Below are 17,397 nucleotides of genomic sequence, written 5' to 3'. Positions count from 1 at the left end.
AGGTTGCGGAGAAGGAAGCGGCGCTCGCCCAGCAAGAAGAAGAAAAGGCAGAACAGCGGAAGAGGGCCCGGGCTGAGAAGAAAGCGTTAAAAAAGAAGAAAAAGACCAGAGGCGCAGACAAGCGCAAAGCAGAAGAGGATGATGAGAAAGAGTGGGGCGATGATGAAGAAGGTAAAGCTTTCTGGAAATGCTACTTGGGAGCATCTCCAAGTTCCAGTGAAGTTATGAAAAACATCCAGAGAACTTTTGTCTTAAGCCACGTGAGAATAAGTTGCTCGCATGGTGCCCCATCACCCTTCCTGTCCCTCTCCACCGTCCACGTGCGTGACTTCCCCCTGCTCGGGCTCCACGCCGTGTGCCATTCCCTGCCCTGCAGCCACCTCGGCCTGTCTTCCCGGCCTCCACTCCCTCCACTGTACCATCGTCCCCCCTCCGCCTGCCTGCTGTGTGGAACCCCCCTCACCCACTCGGGCTCCCACACCCCAGCTGCCCCTGCCCCTCATCCTCTCAGGCTCCAGCATCCCGCACCGCAGCCCCAGCCTGCGCGGGCACCTGCCTTGTTCGGCCTGCCAAATGCTTCTGACTTGGTAGAGTCTTCAGCCAGTGTTTCTCTTGCCCCTGCCATTCCAGGGCTGGGCAGGTGTGGGTCAGGTTTATTTCAGCAGCGTCAGTCAAGGTAAAAGCATTGTCTCTAGACATTAAGGGACGCCATACGTTTTCCTAGTACAGTGGTGTCAACCAGAGGGAAATAGTAACGGAGCCATCATCCAATTGAACGACCTTTTGCTTATGCACCTTTTTGGGGCCTTCAGAATGACCATGTATGGGTAGCTCACAGTCCTAGGGCTCCAGGTTTAGCAGGAAAGGCAGATGTGACGTGACTGCAGTGGTGGGTAGTCAGGATCGTGGGAGAGCACGGTGTGGATCAATGGCGGAGGCCAAAGGGCCACTGGCGGGTCAGCTGTCTGCAGGAAAGACTTCACGCATCTCGGCATCTGGAGGCGGGAGGGGTCGCTGTCAAGTGCAAAGGAAGGGAAAGGTAAAGCAAACAGTGCCACTGACAGCGAGGCACGAGGCACAGACGAGCCTGGCATTTTCTCTGAGTGGCAGGTAGCTGGGTTTGAGCCCCGATGCGTGCTGGGGGCGGTGTGCTGGCATAGGGGAGGCTGGGGGAGGCGAGGCCGGAGGAGCTGGCCGGCCTGCCCACTCAGGGCCGCTCTTGAATGCAGCGTGCAATGGTTAGACTTCATTAGGAAGGCAGTGGGGAGTTGATGGAAAGGTCTGGAAGTGGGGCCAGTGCCAATTGGCTTCCAGGACCGTTCCTCTGGAGGCAGTGGGGCAGATGGGTTGGAGTGGAATGTTGTTAAACTCTGCTGAAGGACACGAGACAGCAGTGAACAGTTCAGGGACTGCAGTGCTGTGTAGATGTGGAGCCCGTACTGCAGAGTCACCCAAGGGGCTTGTTTAAATTCAAGTCTCCCGGCCCCGTCCCTCCGTTGCTGCCCCAGCAAAAGGGGTACTAGAGCATTTGCCACCTGAAGTTGGAGATCCCCTGCCCTTTGATGCAGGTGACTCTTGAACCTTGAGGGTTAGGGGTGCCGACCTCCCGCACAGTCAGAAATCCGCGTGTAACTTTTGATTCCCCCCAAACTTAACTACTGCTAGCCTACCGTTGACTGGGAGCCTTCCCGGGATGATGTCAGCAGTTGACTAACACATATTTTGTGCGTCACGTATGTTCTATACTGTGTGCTTATAATGAGGCTACAGAAAAAACGTAATTGCAAAAACCAGAAGAGAAAGTACATTGCCATGCTGGATGGTATTTATCAGAAAAGTCCACGTGCAAGTGCACCTGCGCAGTTCAAAACCGTGTTGTTCAAGGATCAACTGTATAATTAAGAGTGGACGATGGGGGACGCCTGGGTGGCTCAGTCGGTTAAGCATCGCCTTCAGCTCAGGTCATGATCTCGTGGTGTGTGAGTTCGAGCCCCGCGACGGGCTCTGTGCTGACCGCTCAGGGCCTGGAGCCTGCTTCGGATTCTGTCTCCCTCTCTCTCTCTGCCCCTCCCCCACTGATACACACACTCTCTCAAAAATAAAAAAAATTAGGAAGAAAAAAGAGTGGGTGATGGGGACTTAAGTGATCACCTGATTTAGTCCACTTACCTGAATGTAACTGAGGCCCAGAGAGTGGGGGGACAAGTTGAATGGGTGAAGCAAGACTTGACAGAGGGCGTGGTATGGCCCAGGTCCAGAGAGTGTGTCCTGGGCAGCTGCCACAGACCAGCCGTTTGTGGTGGGAGGAGAACTTTCCCCGTAAGAGCACTTAGGGGGAACAGCTCGCTGAAGAGAAGAAATCTTAATCGTTGCTACTTTGCTTCCTTCAACCTGTAGAGCAGCCTTCCAAACGCAGAAAGGTTGAGGACAGCACTCCCTCAGCTGGAGAAGCACAGGACCGAGAGCCGGAAGCGGGACTCCTGGGGAAAAGTGTGCCCGTGGACGTGGACCCCCCCTCAAAGCAGAAGGAGAGGGCGGCCGCCCTGAAGAGGGACGTGCCCAAGGTGCCCCACGACAGCAGCAAGGACAGCATCACCGTCTTCGTCAGCAACCTGCCCTACAGCATGAGTGAGCCGGACGTGCAGCTCCGGCCGCTCTTTGAGGCGTGTGGGGAGGTGGCGGAGATCCGGCCCATCTTCAGCAACCGGGGCGATTTCCGAGGCTATTGCTACGTGGAGTTTAAAGAGGAGAAGTCCGCCCTGCAGGCGCTGGAGTTAGACCGGAAGAACGTAGAAGGGAGGCCGATGTTTGTTTCCCCCTGTGTGGATAAGAGCAAAAATCCCGATTTCAAGGTGGGTCTGTGCAACACGACGCCTTTCGTGTTGGGTTGCTGCGGACAGAGCGAACGCTTTTCTCCTGGAGCCGCTAACATTTAGCGTCCACGTGCGGTATCTGTAGTCTGGTAACTGCCGCGTTAACCGGGGTCTGTTCTGAGCTGGGTAGCTCAGGCCTGACTCCTGGCTCGGTTTCTTCGAGCCCGCGCTGGTTGACACGTGATGAGAACATTAGGAACCGTAACAATGGCTGCTTGCCGCTGAATTTAGCAGTGGAGAGGGGGCGGGGGGGGGGGGGGGCCCGTGTGAGGTATTTAACATACTGCCTTGTCGGCTCCTTGCCCACACTAGGAGATCAGCCGCTTCCATTCTTGCCATGTTCTGGAGGAGGAAGTTAAAGTGACTTGCTTGGAGTGGTGCCATTAACAATTCACAGCACCCGGGGGCGCCTGGGGGGCTCAGTGGGTTAAGCGTCAGACTTTGTCTCAGGTCACGATGCGGCTGTTCATGGGTTCGAGCCCCACATCAGTTTCTGTGCTGACAGCTCGGAGCCTGGAGCCTGCCTCAGATTCTGTGTCTCCCTCGCTCTCTGCCCCTCCTCTGCTCATGCTCTCTCACTCAAAAATAACAAACATTAAAAAAAACAACAACAAAAAAACCAATCTGTAGCGCCCAGGGTTGGCTCCCGTCTCCGGGCTGAGTCTGGTATGCACTAGGGTGTGGTGTGCTGGATGGGGCTGTGGGTGCTTGACTTCGTTTCCCTCCCTTCTTTCTGTAGGTGTTCAGGTACAGCACTGCCCTGGAGAAACACAAGCTGTTTGTCTCGGGCCTGCCTTTTTCCTGCACTAAAGAGGAACTGGAAGAGATCTGTAAGGCTCATGGCACCGTGAAGGACATCAGGCTGGTTACCAACCGGGCGGGCAAACCGAAGGTCAGTGTCTGCGTGCGATGCGTTAGCCTCCCAAGGCTCGGGCCAGCCTCGTTCTCCATCTGTTCAGGCTATTAGGTTCTGAGTGGGTTTCTCTGCTGAGAAACGACAGGTTGACAGAATGATAGGACACTTGGTTCTCCTTGCATTTGGACTCGGATTGGCTCGTTTCCAGCTAATTATGCTAAAAAGAATAGGGCATCGGCCGTGGTGGGGAACCTGCCCTGAATTAGCAGGAGCCTCAGCGCAGACCCCTGGCTGTGAGGTGTGGGCGAGGTGCCCTCTTCCGGAGCGAGCGCCCTCTTGCCCAGGCTGGCCCCTTCACTAGGCCTCTAGCCACCACTTCCCGTCCCTCCCCGAGACCCCATCACGTCCTCCCCTTAGCCCCCCTGGGCGCCTAGCGAGATCCTTTTTGTGCGACATTCTGAGAAGTTGTTCAGGCACGTGTTTGGATGACCTCTCGTTCCCCCGGCCGTCCAGGGTGATGGAGAGTTGAAGACTATGAAGCAAGGAGGGGCCGAGGTGCAGACATGAGGGCTCATCCCGTGTCCAGCCGCCTCATCCATTCATTTTTGCTGGATTTATACTGGTCCGTCTGTCCATTTCTTTCTTTCCTTCGTTATTCTTTTTTTTTATTTCCTTTTTTTTTTTTTTTTTCTTTTCTTTTTGCTGGAGCAAGCATGAGGTGTACCAACCTCACAAAGATGATCTGAAGTTACAGTCGGTGGCAGAAACAGAGGAAGAGTAGGGCCAGCGAATAAATCTGTAGACAAAGGACGGTGGCGGTGGGGGGAGTGAACCCGATGACGGGGTGCCTGCCCGGTACCGGCTTCCAGAACTGAGGGAGGAAGTCGTGTCTGGCTGCGCAGCACCTGACCTGACGGCTCCGGCTCCGCCTCTTTCAGGGCCTGGCTTATGTGGAGTATGAAAGTGAATCTCAGGCGTCGCAGGCCGTACTGAAGATGGATGGCATGACCGTCAAAGAGAATGTCATCAAAGTGGCCATCAGCAATCCCCCTCAGAGGAAGGTTCCAGAGAAGCCCGAAGCAAGGAGAGCGCCAGGTGGTGCCTTGGTGCCGCGGCAGATTTATGGAGCGTAAGTGCTTGCATGCCACCCGGCGCAGACTCCGTCCTGGCCGGCACCGCTAGCTGGTTTCCCGCTAGTCATGCGGGCTTGGGCAGAGAGCCAGGGCCTGCCGTGCTGGGGACGCTCACCGTGGCTCAGCAGAGCAGGGTGCCCGGAGCAGGTCCGCACGGCGCGTGAGCCGGGGAGCGGAGCCCTTCCTGGTGTTCACAGTTTATACACGTGATTTATTTGAGGGCAGTCGGTTTCTAGGCGGCGGTTATTTTAAAGCCTCCTTTGGCAGTAGGGTGCATACGTGTGGATTCAGAAGCTTGCCGGGGTGACCTGTAGCCCCAGCTATAATCCTCTAAGAGCGAGGTTTTCAGCCGGTAGGAATGAGACGGCAAAATTGTGACGTTAGTTGGTGAGGTCCGAAGGATGACAGCATTTTGATCCGCCCTGCTTGTGACTGTATTGCACAGGGTTGGTCTTTGCCAAAATTGTGGAAGGGGCAGATTGTTAAACCGGTTTTCGCCAGTTCAGAGTCAGGGAGAACGGGGATCATCCCTACCTTTCTGGTTTTTACTCTTCACCTCTTAACTTTGTGCTCTGTGCATTGAGAGAAATTTGTCTCGTAACAGACTACAGAAATGACCCTTGAAAGTACAGTCTTCACCGTTTAGCTTTGGGTGATTTAAGACCATCCTGGCTTCTTTTCCCAAATCAAGGAGGGGCCGTGAATTGTTGCTTGGAAAGGATACATTCGGTGTTTGCTCTTCCAGGCGGGGGAAGGGAAGAACCCAGCTCTCCCTGCTGCCTCGTGCCCTGCAGCGCCCGGGTGCCCCGGCCGCTCAGGCTGAGAACGGCCCCGCCCCGCGGCCAGCGGTCACCACCTCAGCGGCCACCGAGGCACCCAAGATGTCCAATGCCGATTTTGCCAAGTTGCTTCTGAGAAAGTGAATGGGACTGTGGAGAAGGGAAATGCCTTACTTCATGCTGGCCAGGAAGACCACCCGGCACCCAGCGGTACTCTGGGTATGGAGCGGCCCGGGGCAGCACCCCTCTTGCACATTTTCCTCTGGGTTAGACAGAAAGGGATGAGGGTGTCCAAGGAAAGAGGCTTGAAGCGCTCCCTCATATTGAGGGCAATAGGAGGAAAATGATCACTCCGTGGTTGGGCCCAGGGTGTCGTTTCCTAAAATATTTTTGTGTCTTATGGAGTGAGAAACAGAAGTGAAACTCAAACACCGTTTTGAGACCCACCTGTCCAAATGTTTTCGGCCAGCTCTGGCCCCCTTTTATAAGACACTTCTCTTACACCTTGCACAGCACACGTGCCCGTCACTCTTTTAATTTTAAAAGACAAAATGGCAGATGCTAGTAATTCACCAGAATGGCCTATTTTAGTAAAGGGGTGGTGGGGGGGATAGGGGAAGTCACCTAAAAAAAAAAATTGATGGATTTTTGTTCAAGGGGGCTGTGCGCGTTTTTATATTATGTATTTGTAAATGACACATCCACCCATTGTTTTATGTTTCCTAAAAGCCGAGTCTTTGTGACATTTGTTTTGTCCGGGAGTTCTGTGCGCCACCTGCCGTGGACCATTTTCTTTGCCTAGTGTTGAGTGAACTGTATCCTTTGTCTAAACATTGCGTTTCAGCCCTTTGGTTTTGTTTAAATGCCATGTCAAGTGCAAACTTAAATTCTTCCCACTTAGCTTTGTTTATTAAACTGAAGTTCTCTTAAAAACTTCTTGCTGAATGGTACTCAGATGTTCATTCAAACCCGGACGTGTTTTGAGATGGGTGCACTTGGTGTTACCTAACACACGTGTGAATAAGAACTTTTGTAAGTCCAATCCTGTTGTCCCTTTGATTTAAATCCTTTCCGTTGTGATGGGTCTTCAGTTTTAAACTTTACTTTGCAGCATGTTGGCACTGCAGCTTTTAAGCTTTTTCTTTTTTTTTTTTTTTACCTCTCCGCTTCTATCAAATATTTATTGCTTTAAAAGCAGCATTGTCAGTCCAATAGGGAAACAGACTTTGTAAAGACACTCTGGGGCAAGAAATCAGGAAATGCTTTCATGTGTGATGGAAATCAACCCACTTCTCTGGTTTTTTAAGTCTCTGTGCATCAGGCTTTACTACGTCTTTCACGGAAAACTGTAAGCATTATACAAAAGCACAGACAGAAGAGCAAAAGGAAGTCCTTATGTGCCTGTCACTGAGCCTCAGCATTTCCCATCTAGCGCATCGGCCTTCATTTCTGCCCCCACCCCCTCCTCCCTGTTACGGACATCACAGAACTCCCCCAGTAACGGCGTAGCACCTGCCTCAAAGAGATAAAGACCTAAAGGTCACAGTATTGTCATCATCCCTAGAAACATGAGCAGTCATGCCTTCGTGTCCTCAGCTATCCATATTGCCAGTTTCCTGTTGTTCTGTAAATGTATTCCCCCGCCCCCCACCCCAGTAAGTTAGGATCGGTTGATAAACCTCCCAAGGCTTTTAATCTGAAGGTTCCCCTCTACCTTGTCTTTCTCTTTGGCACAAAACATTTTTTGTCAGGTGTTACTTCTGAATTAAATTCAAGTAGTGGCTGCTGGAAGCAGCCAGAAGAACGTGTGCTGTGACCCTGGTTCCTCCTGTGCTCTTTGGAATATGGCCACTCACCCTCGTGCAGAAGCCTGCTCGCTGGGTGAGGGGACTGGGGATGCTCAGGGACGGCTGCCGAGGAGCCACGAATATTCCCTTCCTGATCCAGGTTAATGTGGCTTTACTCTCACGGCTTCCTGTCTTACTGTTCTGTTTTCTTGATGGGGGCAGCCTTCTGCCCTCACTTTGTGCTCTTGCCTGTCAACACAGGCCCATCACAGAGTCGAACCTCTTCAGGCTGGAGCTCAGGGTGTTGACGGCTCTAGAAACGGACTGTCGGGAACATGTGAGTGGGTCTATGTGTTTTCCCCAGGAAACGAAGAACTGTTGGCAAACAGGAGCACGAAATGGCACGCAGTTGGGAGTGTCAGTGACAGATCGGTGACTTCTCCCTGCCGGCACAGGTAGGTGGCTAACCCAAAGGGTTCTGTCCCATTTTCCCGTTGAAATTACCGTCTGGGATCTATTTTCTGCCACGATAATCTAAAAAGGACTTCACGTTCTGCAAGAATTCCTCCTTCATCCTCGTAACAAACGGGAACAGCTCTTGGATAAGACAGCCGAGTCTCGGGCCTTTCTGTCATAAAATACTTTACTAGAGTCAGTCATCTGTTAAAATAACATCCTTCGCAACAGAACTAAAGCGCACGCTTCTCTATAGTACAGAGCGCTGCCGTCAGGCTTCCTTGGTGTGCCTGTAACATCAAGAAGAGTTAGGCTGAAGAGCTACCTTACGGCAACGTGCAAATACGAAAAGATTTTTTATAGAGGTTTGAATATCACTCGGGGCCACTTGAGACATTTTTCTTAATCCTTCAGAAAGCTACTCTGTGCTAATTACACAGTTAAAGAGGTATACAGACACCTGCTACTTCAGAATAGTGACCTCCTTACCGTCAGAGTGTGACTTCTCAAGCCAGAGACCACACTTTGTATGTATTCACCATCATTTGGACCCCGACAGAGTGCACTACGGTGTGAGATGTCCCGTGCTCCGTCACTGGGAGGGGGACCCGTGGCCCTTTTGACTCCGAGGAGCACAGCAGCGGTCACATTGTCGCCTCTGCCATTTATTATCGATAGAGAACCTTCTTCCGTAGAATGACGACGCGGAAACTTGGCCGTGTGGTACATTTTATCATTTTACAAGTTCCTAGAAAAATAAGGCCACTGGAAGGCAGTCTCTTTTGCTTCCCCGAGGGAATGCTGGACACCTTGCTGTACCCTGGCTGCGGGAGGTGGGGGTCAGGTGAGTACGTGGATCAAACTGCACGACAAGAGAGACACATCGGACTATGGCTAAGGGTTTTCCCTGGGTTCGGGAGACACTCCAGTTCGTTACCAAAAATGCATATTTGGTGTTCATACGTGGCATCTGTTTTCTCAGATGTATTCTTGAATGTCCACCTACACAAGATGTTACACTCAGAGTCAGACTTGGCCACGTGCACCATACCTGACTTGCGGTATGACCCAGTCGAGTGACGAACTCAGAACTTTGAGACTAAAACATCTGGTCTGAGTTGCTGCAAATGAAGTGTGAGAAACATTCAGACACAGAGAAGACCAAGCTGGCCGCTCGGCTATTCTTAATTAGAAAAAGAGTCTTGACAGGGAAAAAAAACCAGCCTCTGCGACTCGCGTTCGCAAGCCACCTAGGACTCAAAGACTTCCTTGAAATAAGCAAGGTATCTCACAGAGACGTTGTCAGCATTTTTTATTTTGTATCTCAAAAGTCTGCCCTACTAGTGAGAATTAGTCACAACGCTCATCTCTTTGTAGGGGAGCAAAACTCTCTCAGAAAGAAAGCTTTCCATTATTTTTCAGAACCGGGACCGGGTTGGCACCAACAAGAGTGCTGACCTCCCAGGTGAAGTCCCAGCACCTCTCAGCCAGTTTCACAGAAACACTTGGAGGAGTTACTCCTGGGGCCCTAGACCTCGTTCCACACTCCCGGCCTCTCCCGACCCGAGTGCAAATTCTGCTCCAGAACCCGTGTTCTGGTCACACAAAGCGCACCGGTGCGCCCCCAGCGCCTACTGGGGCCACCACCACGGACAGCGGACGCCACACATTTACTAGCTCAAAAGAAGAAAATAAATAACTTGGGCTGAGTTATAAGTTACCTTAAAGACAGGGCTTAATAATTTAGTTTTGTCGCTTTTTTAACGAAAACATTTGGAGGTAAAGAACGCTTAAGTTCCTAATCGGTCTCCTTTTGCTTTGGGAGACGGCTAGGTTTCTAGAAACGCTAAGTGTTGCTTCCCACTGGGTCATCCCTTGGCACCAAGGGAGGCTCTCCGGGGTTAGGGCCTCACGGGCAGAGTCTCCTTAAACCCGGAATGGTTGGGCGTGGCCTCTGGCAGGGCCACCGGGTACTCGGTTGTGGCAAAGAGCAGGGTGTCCAGGGTGGTCTCCGTACACTTGGCGATGAAGCGGATGAACGGCCTCACGTCGCCTTCGTTGGCGACTTCCAGTACGTGGTAGTACTCGGACCTCTGCTCCTTGCGGATGGTGATGGGGGGGTAGCCCGCCTGCATCAGGATGAGGTTCATGAGCAGGCGCGAGGTCCTTCCGTTGCCGTCGATGAAAGGGTGGATGTAAACCAGTTTATAATGGGCCAGGGCCGCAAACTCCACCGGGTGCAGGTTCATGGCGTCCTCGGAGTTGAGCCACTGGATGAACTCCTCCATCTGCTTTTCCACGTCTTGAGGATGGGGGGGGATGTGATGTCCCACCAGGACCTGTGTCGTCCGAAACCTGCCAGCTTCCACTGGATCCACATAACCCAGCACCCGCCTGTGGATCTCCAGCACGTCGCTGATGGCCACAGAGCCGATGCGGGAAACCAGCGTTGTGTTGATGTACGTCATCGCTGCGTGCATGCCAATGACCTCGTTCTGCTCCTCCAGGCTTTTCCCTGGCACGGCATAGCGGGTCTCGAGGATGTGCCTGATTTCCGAGAGGGTGAGGGTGTTGCCCTCGATCGCGACCGTGTGGTAGATGTGATGGTAGTAGGTTTCCTCCATGACCCTGCGCAGCGCGGAGTTGCCCTTGGGGATGGACATGACCTTCTTCACTTTGCTGTCGATGATGCTGAAATACCTCTGGTCGATCTCCTCCACCAGCGGCAGTGTCCGGTCCCGGTTGACCAGTGCCTTCTCGTGGTAGGGCGAGATGGTCAACGCTCTGGCGTACAAGTAATCGGCCTGGACGATGTCCTTGTCCTCTTCGGAAAAGATGCCGAACTCGTTGAGCGCATCTGCGAAGTCTGGGTCCATTTGGAGGGCGTGCAAGAAGAGCTTGTGGGCTTTCTCTCGCTTGCCTTGGCGTTTCATTTCCAGGGCTTGGTTCAGAGCTGCTTTGGCTTCCAACTTCCCAGCTAGAAGAGAGCCAAAGAAGCATGGGTAGGGAGGGCACGGGATGTTCAGGGGCGCTGTCCCCTGTGCCGGTGCTTCAGGGGGCTCGTCCCAGCACTCTCTGTGTGTGTGGATGCGTTTGTGCCCCACACCTGGTGTGTGTGTGTCCCCAGAGCCACAGCCTCCACCCTGGGAGGTATCACCCGGACTCCCCAGCCCCAGCTTTCTGAGGGCCGAAGTGAGTGGCTGTGGCCACAACTCCTGTCAGGTGGCCCTCCCGTATGATCTTCTCAGCTCCCTGCTGTCCTGGATCAGTCCTGATGGTGCTGATCCCTGCTCCTGTCCCTTCAGGCCTAGGCTGTGAACAGCATTCCCACCCCCCCTCCCCCACGCCCCGGTGCCAGGCCCTGGGGGCTTCCCCACCCCTGATCTGTTCTTTACATCTTTTAACCCAGTGATTCTCAAGCAGGGGTGATTTTGTCCTTTAGAGGACATCCAGCAGCGTCTGAGACATGGTGGGGTGTCACAGTTAAGGGCGTGAGGGTGCTACTGGCATCCAGCGGGTAGAGACCAGGGATGCTCAGCCTCCTAACTGCACCACAGAGGACAGCGCGGGGGTAGAAACTTCTCTAGCTCTAGCCCTCCCTCACCAGCCCTCCACCCACTGCTGAGGGTCATTAACACATACTTGGCTTCTTTTCCTTGGATGCCCAAGCCCTCTCACCCTCCGGGTCTCTGCCTGGTGCACTTTCCCCTCATGCCTTTTCCTTTCGGTCATTTTCCTATTTACACTGGGGTCTCAGCTCAGGCCTCCCCTCCAGGGAGCCTTCCTGGTGTGCTCCCCTCCTTCCCCATCACCAGGCTGGTGATGCCGTGCGGCAGTCATTTGTCAGCTTGTCTGAGCCGGGAGCTCAGGGTAGACTTGTTCCCCATAGTGGCCCTGTGTCCTGCACACACGACCCAGTATGCACTGTAAATATCTATGAAATTAACAAGTGTTGAGGAGAGTTGGCCAGTCTGTCTTACCTGGAGAGGCCTTGGTCCTGACCGCCAGCAGTGCCGCATCGCTGGAGGTGACACTGAGCTCCGTAGACGGGCTGGTACACTTGGTGACGGCATGCTGCACCCTGTCCAGCTTGCTCCTGAGCAGGTAGAAGCCTTTGAGCACGGTCAGACACTGCTCTTCGATGGGCCCCAGGGGCAGCAGCAGCGCCAGCAGGGACCCCAACACCATGCTCAGCAGCATCACCCACAGGAAGCGGCCCCAGACGGAGACCCACTTCGGTTCGGTCACTGCCATCACTGAAGCCATCGGCATGAGTGTCATCTGGACGGAGGGGCAGGCCCCCTGGACATACTCCGTTGCCTCAGAGCAGGATCTGCAGGCGACCAAGAGTTGTAGGAGATGAAGTGGGGGAAGGGGACACACGCAAGATATGTTGCTGACTTCAGCTGGGGCTTGCAGGCTCCCACACCTCTTATTTCACTATGACCAGGGGGATTGAGGCAAGGCAGGAAGTGCTTATAAACGGGGAGGGGCCAGCCCGAAAGACTGGTGCCACTTCCAGGCCGTTGGGACTCTGAGCAGTAATGCTACCGCACTCAACATTTATTGAGCGCTTACTGTGTGCCAGGCCCCATGCTAAGTACCAAGGACCTCATGCATACTCTCTCTACCAGTCTCCAACAGGAGCAGATGCTATCTATCGTCCTCCCACTTCTCCAGATGAGGAAACAGGCTCAGAGATGAAGCCCCTTGCCCCAAGTCACCCAGTGAGTAAGTGACAGCCTTGGGACTTGAATTCAGGAACTCTCCCCCAACCTCCCTTGACCACAAATCTCTGTGGCCACACATCAAGATTGGCCAAGGCAGTTCTGGGGACTAGTGTCTGATCCACACAACTATTTTTGTGGCCTGATTTACTGCCTCTTCATGCCCTCACCCTGGTATTAGCCACAGTGCTGCTCTCCCCTCTCTGGCCTTCCTTTCCTGGCCTGCCCAGCAACGATCTCACCTAGAGCTTGGGCAGTCCAAGCATCTCAAAACCTCCAGCCGTGAGCCAGAGTGGGTGACCCACTCCTCACCCTCCATCGGGACAGTGGGCATGTGCTTGGGGCTGGCAGTGGAGGTGGAGGGGTCAGGTATGCAAGCACCATTATGCTGACAATAAGCATTTATTGGGCAACTATGGTGTACTGAGCACTGGGCTGCGGGGTAGCCGTGCATTATCTCACTTACTCCTTAACACCTTATGAAGGCAAGCTACCCTTAGCTCCATTTTACAAAGGAAACTAAATCAGCAAGTCAGTTTCTAGAAGGCCATGGGAGTAAACAGAAGCTTGAAGAATGAATCCTCAGTGCATCTAGGAAGAGTGCCCAGGTCTTAACCTCTACCTTATTCTCAACCAGGGCCCGTGTACCCCTATTCCGGCCTGCTTCTGGTGCTGGGCCTCCAAGACCCAGAAATGACTGATGAGGTTTGTGATCGCTCAGGGCTTAGAGTCTAATGGGGAAGCTGGCTCGTTGATAACATCTGAAATGGCTTGGTCTGCGCCCTAACGGGGGTACGCTTGGCGTGCTGTAGGGGTTTAGAGGAGGGTGTGAGTCACTGCTTCATCCAGGTGCTTTGTGCGGCTCCCGGAGGGACGGGATACAGGGCAAGGGCTGGAGTTCGCCAGGGACGCGGGTCTGCGCAGGGGAGGCAGGAGATGCGAATCTCACCCCTCACTACCCTAGGAAGGGGGAAACTGACGCCCAGAGGGGCTGGGCTACAGTCCCTCTGAACCCCGCCCAGGACTCACTCCCCCGCCGCCCCCTGCCCAGCTGGCTCTTTCCGAGCCCCTTGAGCTCTCCCCCTCCTACCGCGCGCGGCTTCCGACCCTGCAGCCGACTTCAGACGCTCGGAGGCCCCGCAGCCGCCGGCTCCCAGGCCCTGCTCCGCCGCCGGCTCCTGGCCCCGCCCCCGGCGCCTCGCCTCGCCATTGGGTGGTTCGCCATCCTCGTCGTGGCGGATTGGCTTCCCCAACCTGTCCGCCCCTCGTACTTCCGGGTTTTCGCGTCAGCTCCTGCTTCCCCGGGAAAGATGCGCCGTGGGCCACTCCCATTGGCCGGCTCCTGTGTTGGTCTCGTGCCCGCAGCGGCCAATAAGCAACAGGAGGGGCGGTGCCCGGGCGAGAGGCGGGAGTAGCGCGTGGAAAACCCGCGCGGGCGCGGAGATCTGCGGGTATGATAGATGCCGCGGTCGGAAACTGGTAATTCCGCCAGCCCCGGAGTGCTGTGCTTCCCTCTCCACGTCCTGGGGCCCTTCTCCTGGGCCTCCTTTTCCTTAGGTGTGAAATGAGGGTGCTCTCCACCTTGTTAGTCTGCCGTCACAGCCCCTTGTTCTTAGCCACGACGCTGTACCAGGGTTGCCGTCGTTTCTGACCTCTTTTCCTTTTCCTCCCTGAGTTTTTAACTTGGCATCCGCTCGAGAAGGAGCTGGCTGGTTTATTTAGCTTCCAGGGAGATAGAGATTTTTCCTTGAAGCAGAGAGCTGAAACTTCCGTCTTAGTTCACAAATATTGAAATTAAACACCCAGGACGTGCCCAGAAATGCTAAGCATTAAGATGTTAGCCTATAGACTGGAGCCAGAGGGACCCCGGCTGAAGTTCAGACTTTGTCACCTCCGCTCTGTGAGACCTTCGGCAAGTTATTCCGAGCTTCAGTTTTTCCATTTGTAAAATGGAGACAAACTGCCTCGCCTTTGGCCCCAAGTTCAGGATTTGCAGGCCAGACTCTTCAAGATCTGACCTTTTCCATGACACACATTCCCCTTGGGAGCCACTATCAGGCAGTGGTTGTGGGCGTTTCCACTGGAAGCCACACAGCCCGGGGTTCCAGTCCCAGCTCTGCCGTCTTGCAAACTGAGTTACATTCAGCAAGTGACTTGGTCTATCTCACCGGTTCCGTTTGCTTTTCAGTAAAATGGGGACAGTGTGATGACAGTACTTCATAGAGTTTTATGTGAGGGCGAAGTGAGATCCTACATGTCTGGCACAAAGCTGACGTTTGGTGAGTATCCGCTGTTGCAGTTATTCCTAGACAAGACACAAGTCCTTGCTGTTTTTGTTATTCACAGAAGAAACTGTCAGAGCTGTAGGCTGCTCCAACCACGGGGGAGTGACTCCATGTCCTTTCTTAGGTCTCAGCCTGATCCAGTTGAGGGAAGCCACTGACCTACAGCACAAAGGAAGTGTCCCAACCCAGGCCAGAGGTGTGCTGTCATGAAAGATACCATGGGGGTGTGGGGGTGGGGGGTGGGGGTGGGGTTGCGGGGCATTGCAAGGTGAGGGACCAAACAGCTTTGGCCCTCTCTGGCTGCACTTCCGCTTATATCTGGTAACTCTTCCCCTATTCCCCCAGCTCCCGGCCCTTGGCATGGAGAACGGCACATAGCAAATGCTCAGGAGATTTTGTTGACTCAAATAAGAGATATCTAAAACAGGACAAACCATGGTGTTTTTAAGAAACAAAAAAAATCAAGACGGTGGTTATTTCTGGGGCTTCTTGTTTCTATCTTTTTTTTTTTTTTCTTTTTAAAATGTATTTATTTTGAGAGAATGTGAGCAGGGGAGGGGCATAGAGAGGGAGACAAGAATCCCAAGCAGGCTCCACACTCAGTGCGGAGCCTGACACGGGGCTCGATCCCACGACGGTGAGATCATGACCTGAGCTGAGATCAAGAGTCAGTTGCTCAACCGACTGAGCCACCCAGGGGCCCCGTATTGTTTCTGTCTTTTGAACGAAGGTCTTGAACACGGTTCCCTTGAAGTGCCCTGAATTTTCACTTCTGATGGCCTGCATAGTAATGTTGTAAAAACTTTTCCCAGAGGAGGGCCAGGCTGCCCTGCTACCAGTGAATTATGGAGGATGGTCAGTGGAGGGGAAAGCAGTGAGGCTCGGGGGCCAGACAGATAATGTGTTCAAATGCAAGGCCTACCTGGACTAGGTCACTCACCACACTGAACTGGATATCATGGGGCTTGTGGACTTCTGTCCCCTCCCGGGCATAAGATGACATCATCATCTGCTTTTTTTTTTTTCAACGTTTTTTTTTTTTTTTTATTTATTTTTGGGACAGAGAGAGACAGAGCATGAACGGGGGAGGGGCAGAGAGAGAGGGAGACACAGAATCGGAAACAGGCTCCAGGCTCAGAGCCATCAGCCCAGAGCCTGATGCGGGGCTCGAACCCACGGACCGCGAGATCGTGACCTGGCTGAAGTCGGACGCTTAACCGACTGCGCCACCCAGGCGCCCCATCATCTGCTTTTAAAGGCACTGTCTGCTTTCCATCTCTTCAGGCCCCAGTTCTTTAATGAGCTTAGACCTAATGAGCTAAGCTTTAATGAGCTTAGACCTGGGGAGCAAATCCAGAAGCTTTATAAGAACCATCAAGGAGTGAAACTGCCTGGGCCTGAGACAGTAGAGGGAGGTGGGGAGTGTGGAGAAGGTGAGCGTACCTGCCTTATCCAAGGTGGGTAACAGCTAATCTGCTCTAGCCTCCCTTTACTGTGTGAAAAATGTACTGTGTCCAAGAGTTGACAGATTTTCTGATTTTTCACAAGAAATGTCAGGCCTAGATCTCGAAGCAAACTCTCCAGATTTTTTAACAGTTGGCATCTCTGCCCACTGGCCATGCAGGGCTGCCAGACTGTAATCCCTGTTTTAGGCTTTTAAAATGGGCGGGAGCCGGTGGCCGGGAACCCAGGAAGTAACATCACAAATGCCCGCTCAGCAAATGACTGCGCCACTGTCGGTGACCACCAGGGGGCAGTAGTTCACCAAACATCACGTCCCCCGTTCAATCTTTGTCAGGAGATCACACTCAATTTTCTTGACTTTGTCTGCATTCAGCTGTGTGGAATGCACAAAATATGGTCCCTGAAGCAAGATTGAAAAGTCAGCTTTCTCCACCTTAAGCATTCTATATTGGGTGGAAATGGCTTCCTCGTGGCCCACGCAGGAGTTTTCTAAGAGCTTACCTTGACACTTGACAAAGAACCTGGAAAGTGGCTGCTTGGAAATGTGTCCATTATGCAAAACAAAACAAAACAAAACAAACCCTTATGCATCTTTAAGAAACAGCAGTCAAGCGCTTCTTGCTGGCTGAATCGGATTCTATTGCTTAGGAAACACAAAACTCCCCAACTCGAGGCTATATATTGCATTGATGGCTCCAGAATGACTCAACTTCATTTAAAAGAAAATACACCAGACTGGTTCTCTCTCTCCCACCTCCCAGGTTCTTCTCATTTCCCAGCCTGCTTGGATTTTTTTTTTCTCTCTCCTTCTAACTTAGAGCTGCTGCAGAAGAGGCCCCCAGCAACCCTTTTCCCTGACTACTGATGTCCTCAGTTTGCATACCCAGTGGGGTCCAGGGGTCATCCACAGGAGACAGGGTTTGGGATAGGTGTCCTTGGGCTGATGGCTCATGCTTGGGATTCAGGATGATCTCAGACATGCAAAGAAGTATTGTTTTCAGAGCAAATCACTTGGGGAAGTGATGTTTCTTACTTTC

At 53.1% G+C, this 17,397-nt stretch overlaps 2 protein-coding genes and 1 pseudogene across 6 annotated transcripts in view; 1 reads left to right on the top strand and 2 right to left on the bottom strand.

The window, feature by feature from the left end:
* SART3 (spliceosome associated factor 3, U4/U6 recycling protein) overlaps positions 1-6,577 on the top strand; it is a 36,733-nt gene extending 30,156 nt beyond the window's left edge. For both annotated transcript variants that reach the window (XM_042911425.1, XM_042911426.1), the window contains 5 exons: positions 3-171; positions 2,398-2,852; positions 3,613-3,765; positions 4,668-4,858; positions 5,608-6,577. In XM_042911425.1, coding sequence (XP_042767359.1) covers positions 3-171; positions 2,398-2,852; positions 3,613-3,765; positions 4,668-4,858; positions 5,608-5,785 — 1,146 coding nt within the window. In that variant the 3' untranslated portion in view covers positions 5,786-6,577. The remainder of the gene's footprint in view (positions 1-2; positions 172-2,397; positions 2,853-3,612; positions 3,766-4,667; positions 4,859-5,607) is intronic.
* Positions 5,365-5,498, bottom strand: LOC122204328 (annotated as a pseudogene).
* A 2,602-nt stretch (positions 6,578-9,179) lies between the features above and the next one.
* Positions 9,180-15,852, bottom strand: FICD (FIC domain protein adenylyltransferase). 4 transcript variants are annotated; one of them, XM_042911430.1, is made up of 3 exons: positions 15,837-15,852; positions 11,865-12,217; positions 9,180-10,861 (listed from the first exon to the last, which is right to left on the bottom strand). In XM_042911430.1, the coding sequence occupies exons 2-3, from the start codon at positions 12,163-12,165 to the stop codon at positions 9,786-9,788; spliced, it is 1,377 nt and encodes a 458-aa protein (XP_042767364.1). In that variant the 5' UTR covers positions 12,166-12,217; positions 15,837-15,852; the 3' UTR covers positions 9,180-9,785. The 4 variants fall into 4 exon arrangements, with proteins under 4 accessions (XP_042767364.1, XP_042767361.1, XP_042767363.1 ...); XM_042911427.1 differs by lacking the exon at positions 15,837-15,852 and adding an exon at positions 13,702-13,898; XM_042911429.1 differs by lacking the exon at positions 15,837-15,852 and adding an exon at positions 13,234-13,253.
* Between the last annotated feature and the right edge of the window lie 1,545 nt (positions 15,853-17,397).

Source organism: Panthera leo, chromosome D3, assembly GCF_018350215.1.
Source record: "Panthera leo isolate Ple1 chromosome D3, P.leo_Ple1_pat1.1, whole genome shotgun sequence".
NCBI classification, from domain to species: Eukaryota; Metazoa; Chordata; class Mammalia; order Carnivora; family Felidae; genus Panthera; species Panthera leo.
Note: the sequence above shows the minus strand (reverse complement) of the source record. Positions and strands in the feature narration are given on the sequence as shown.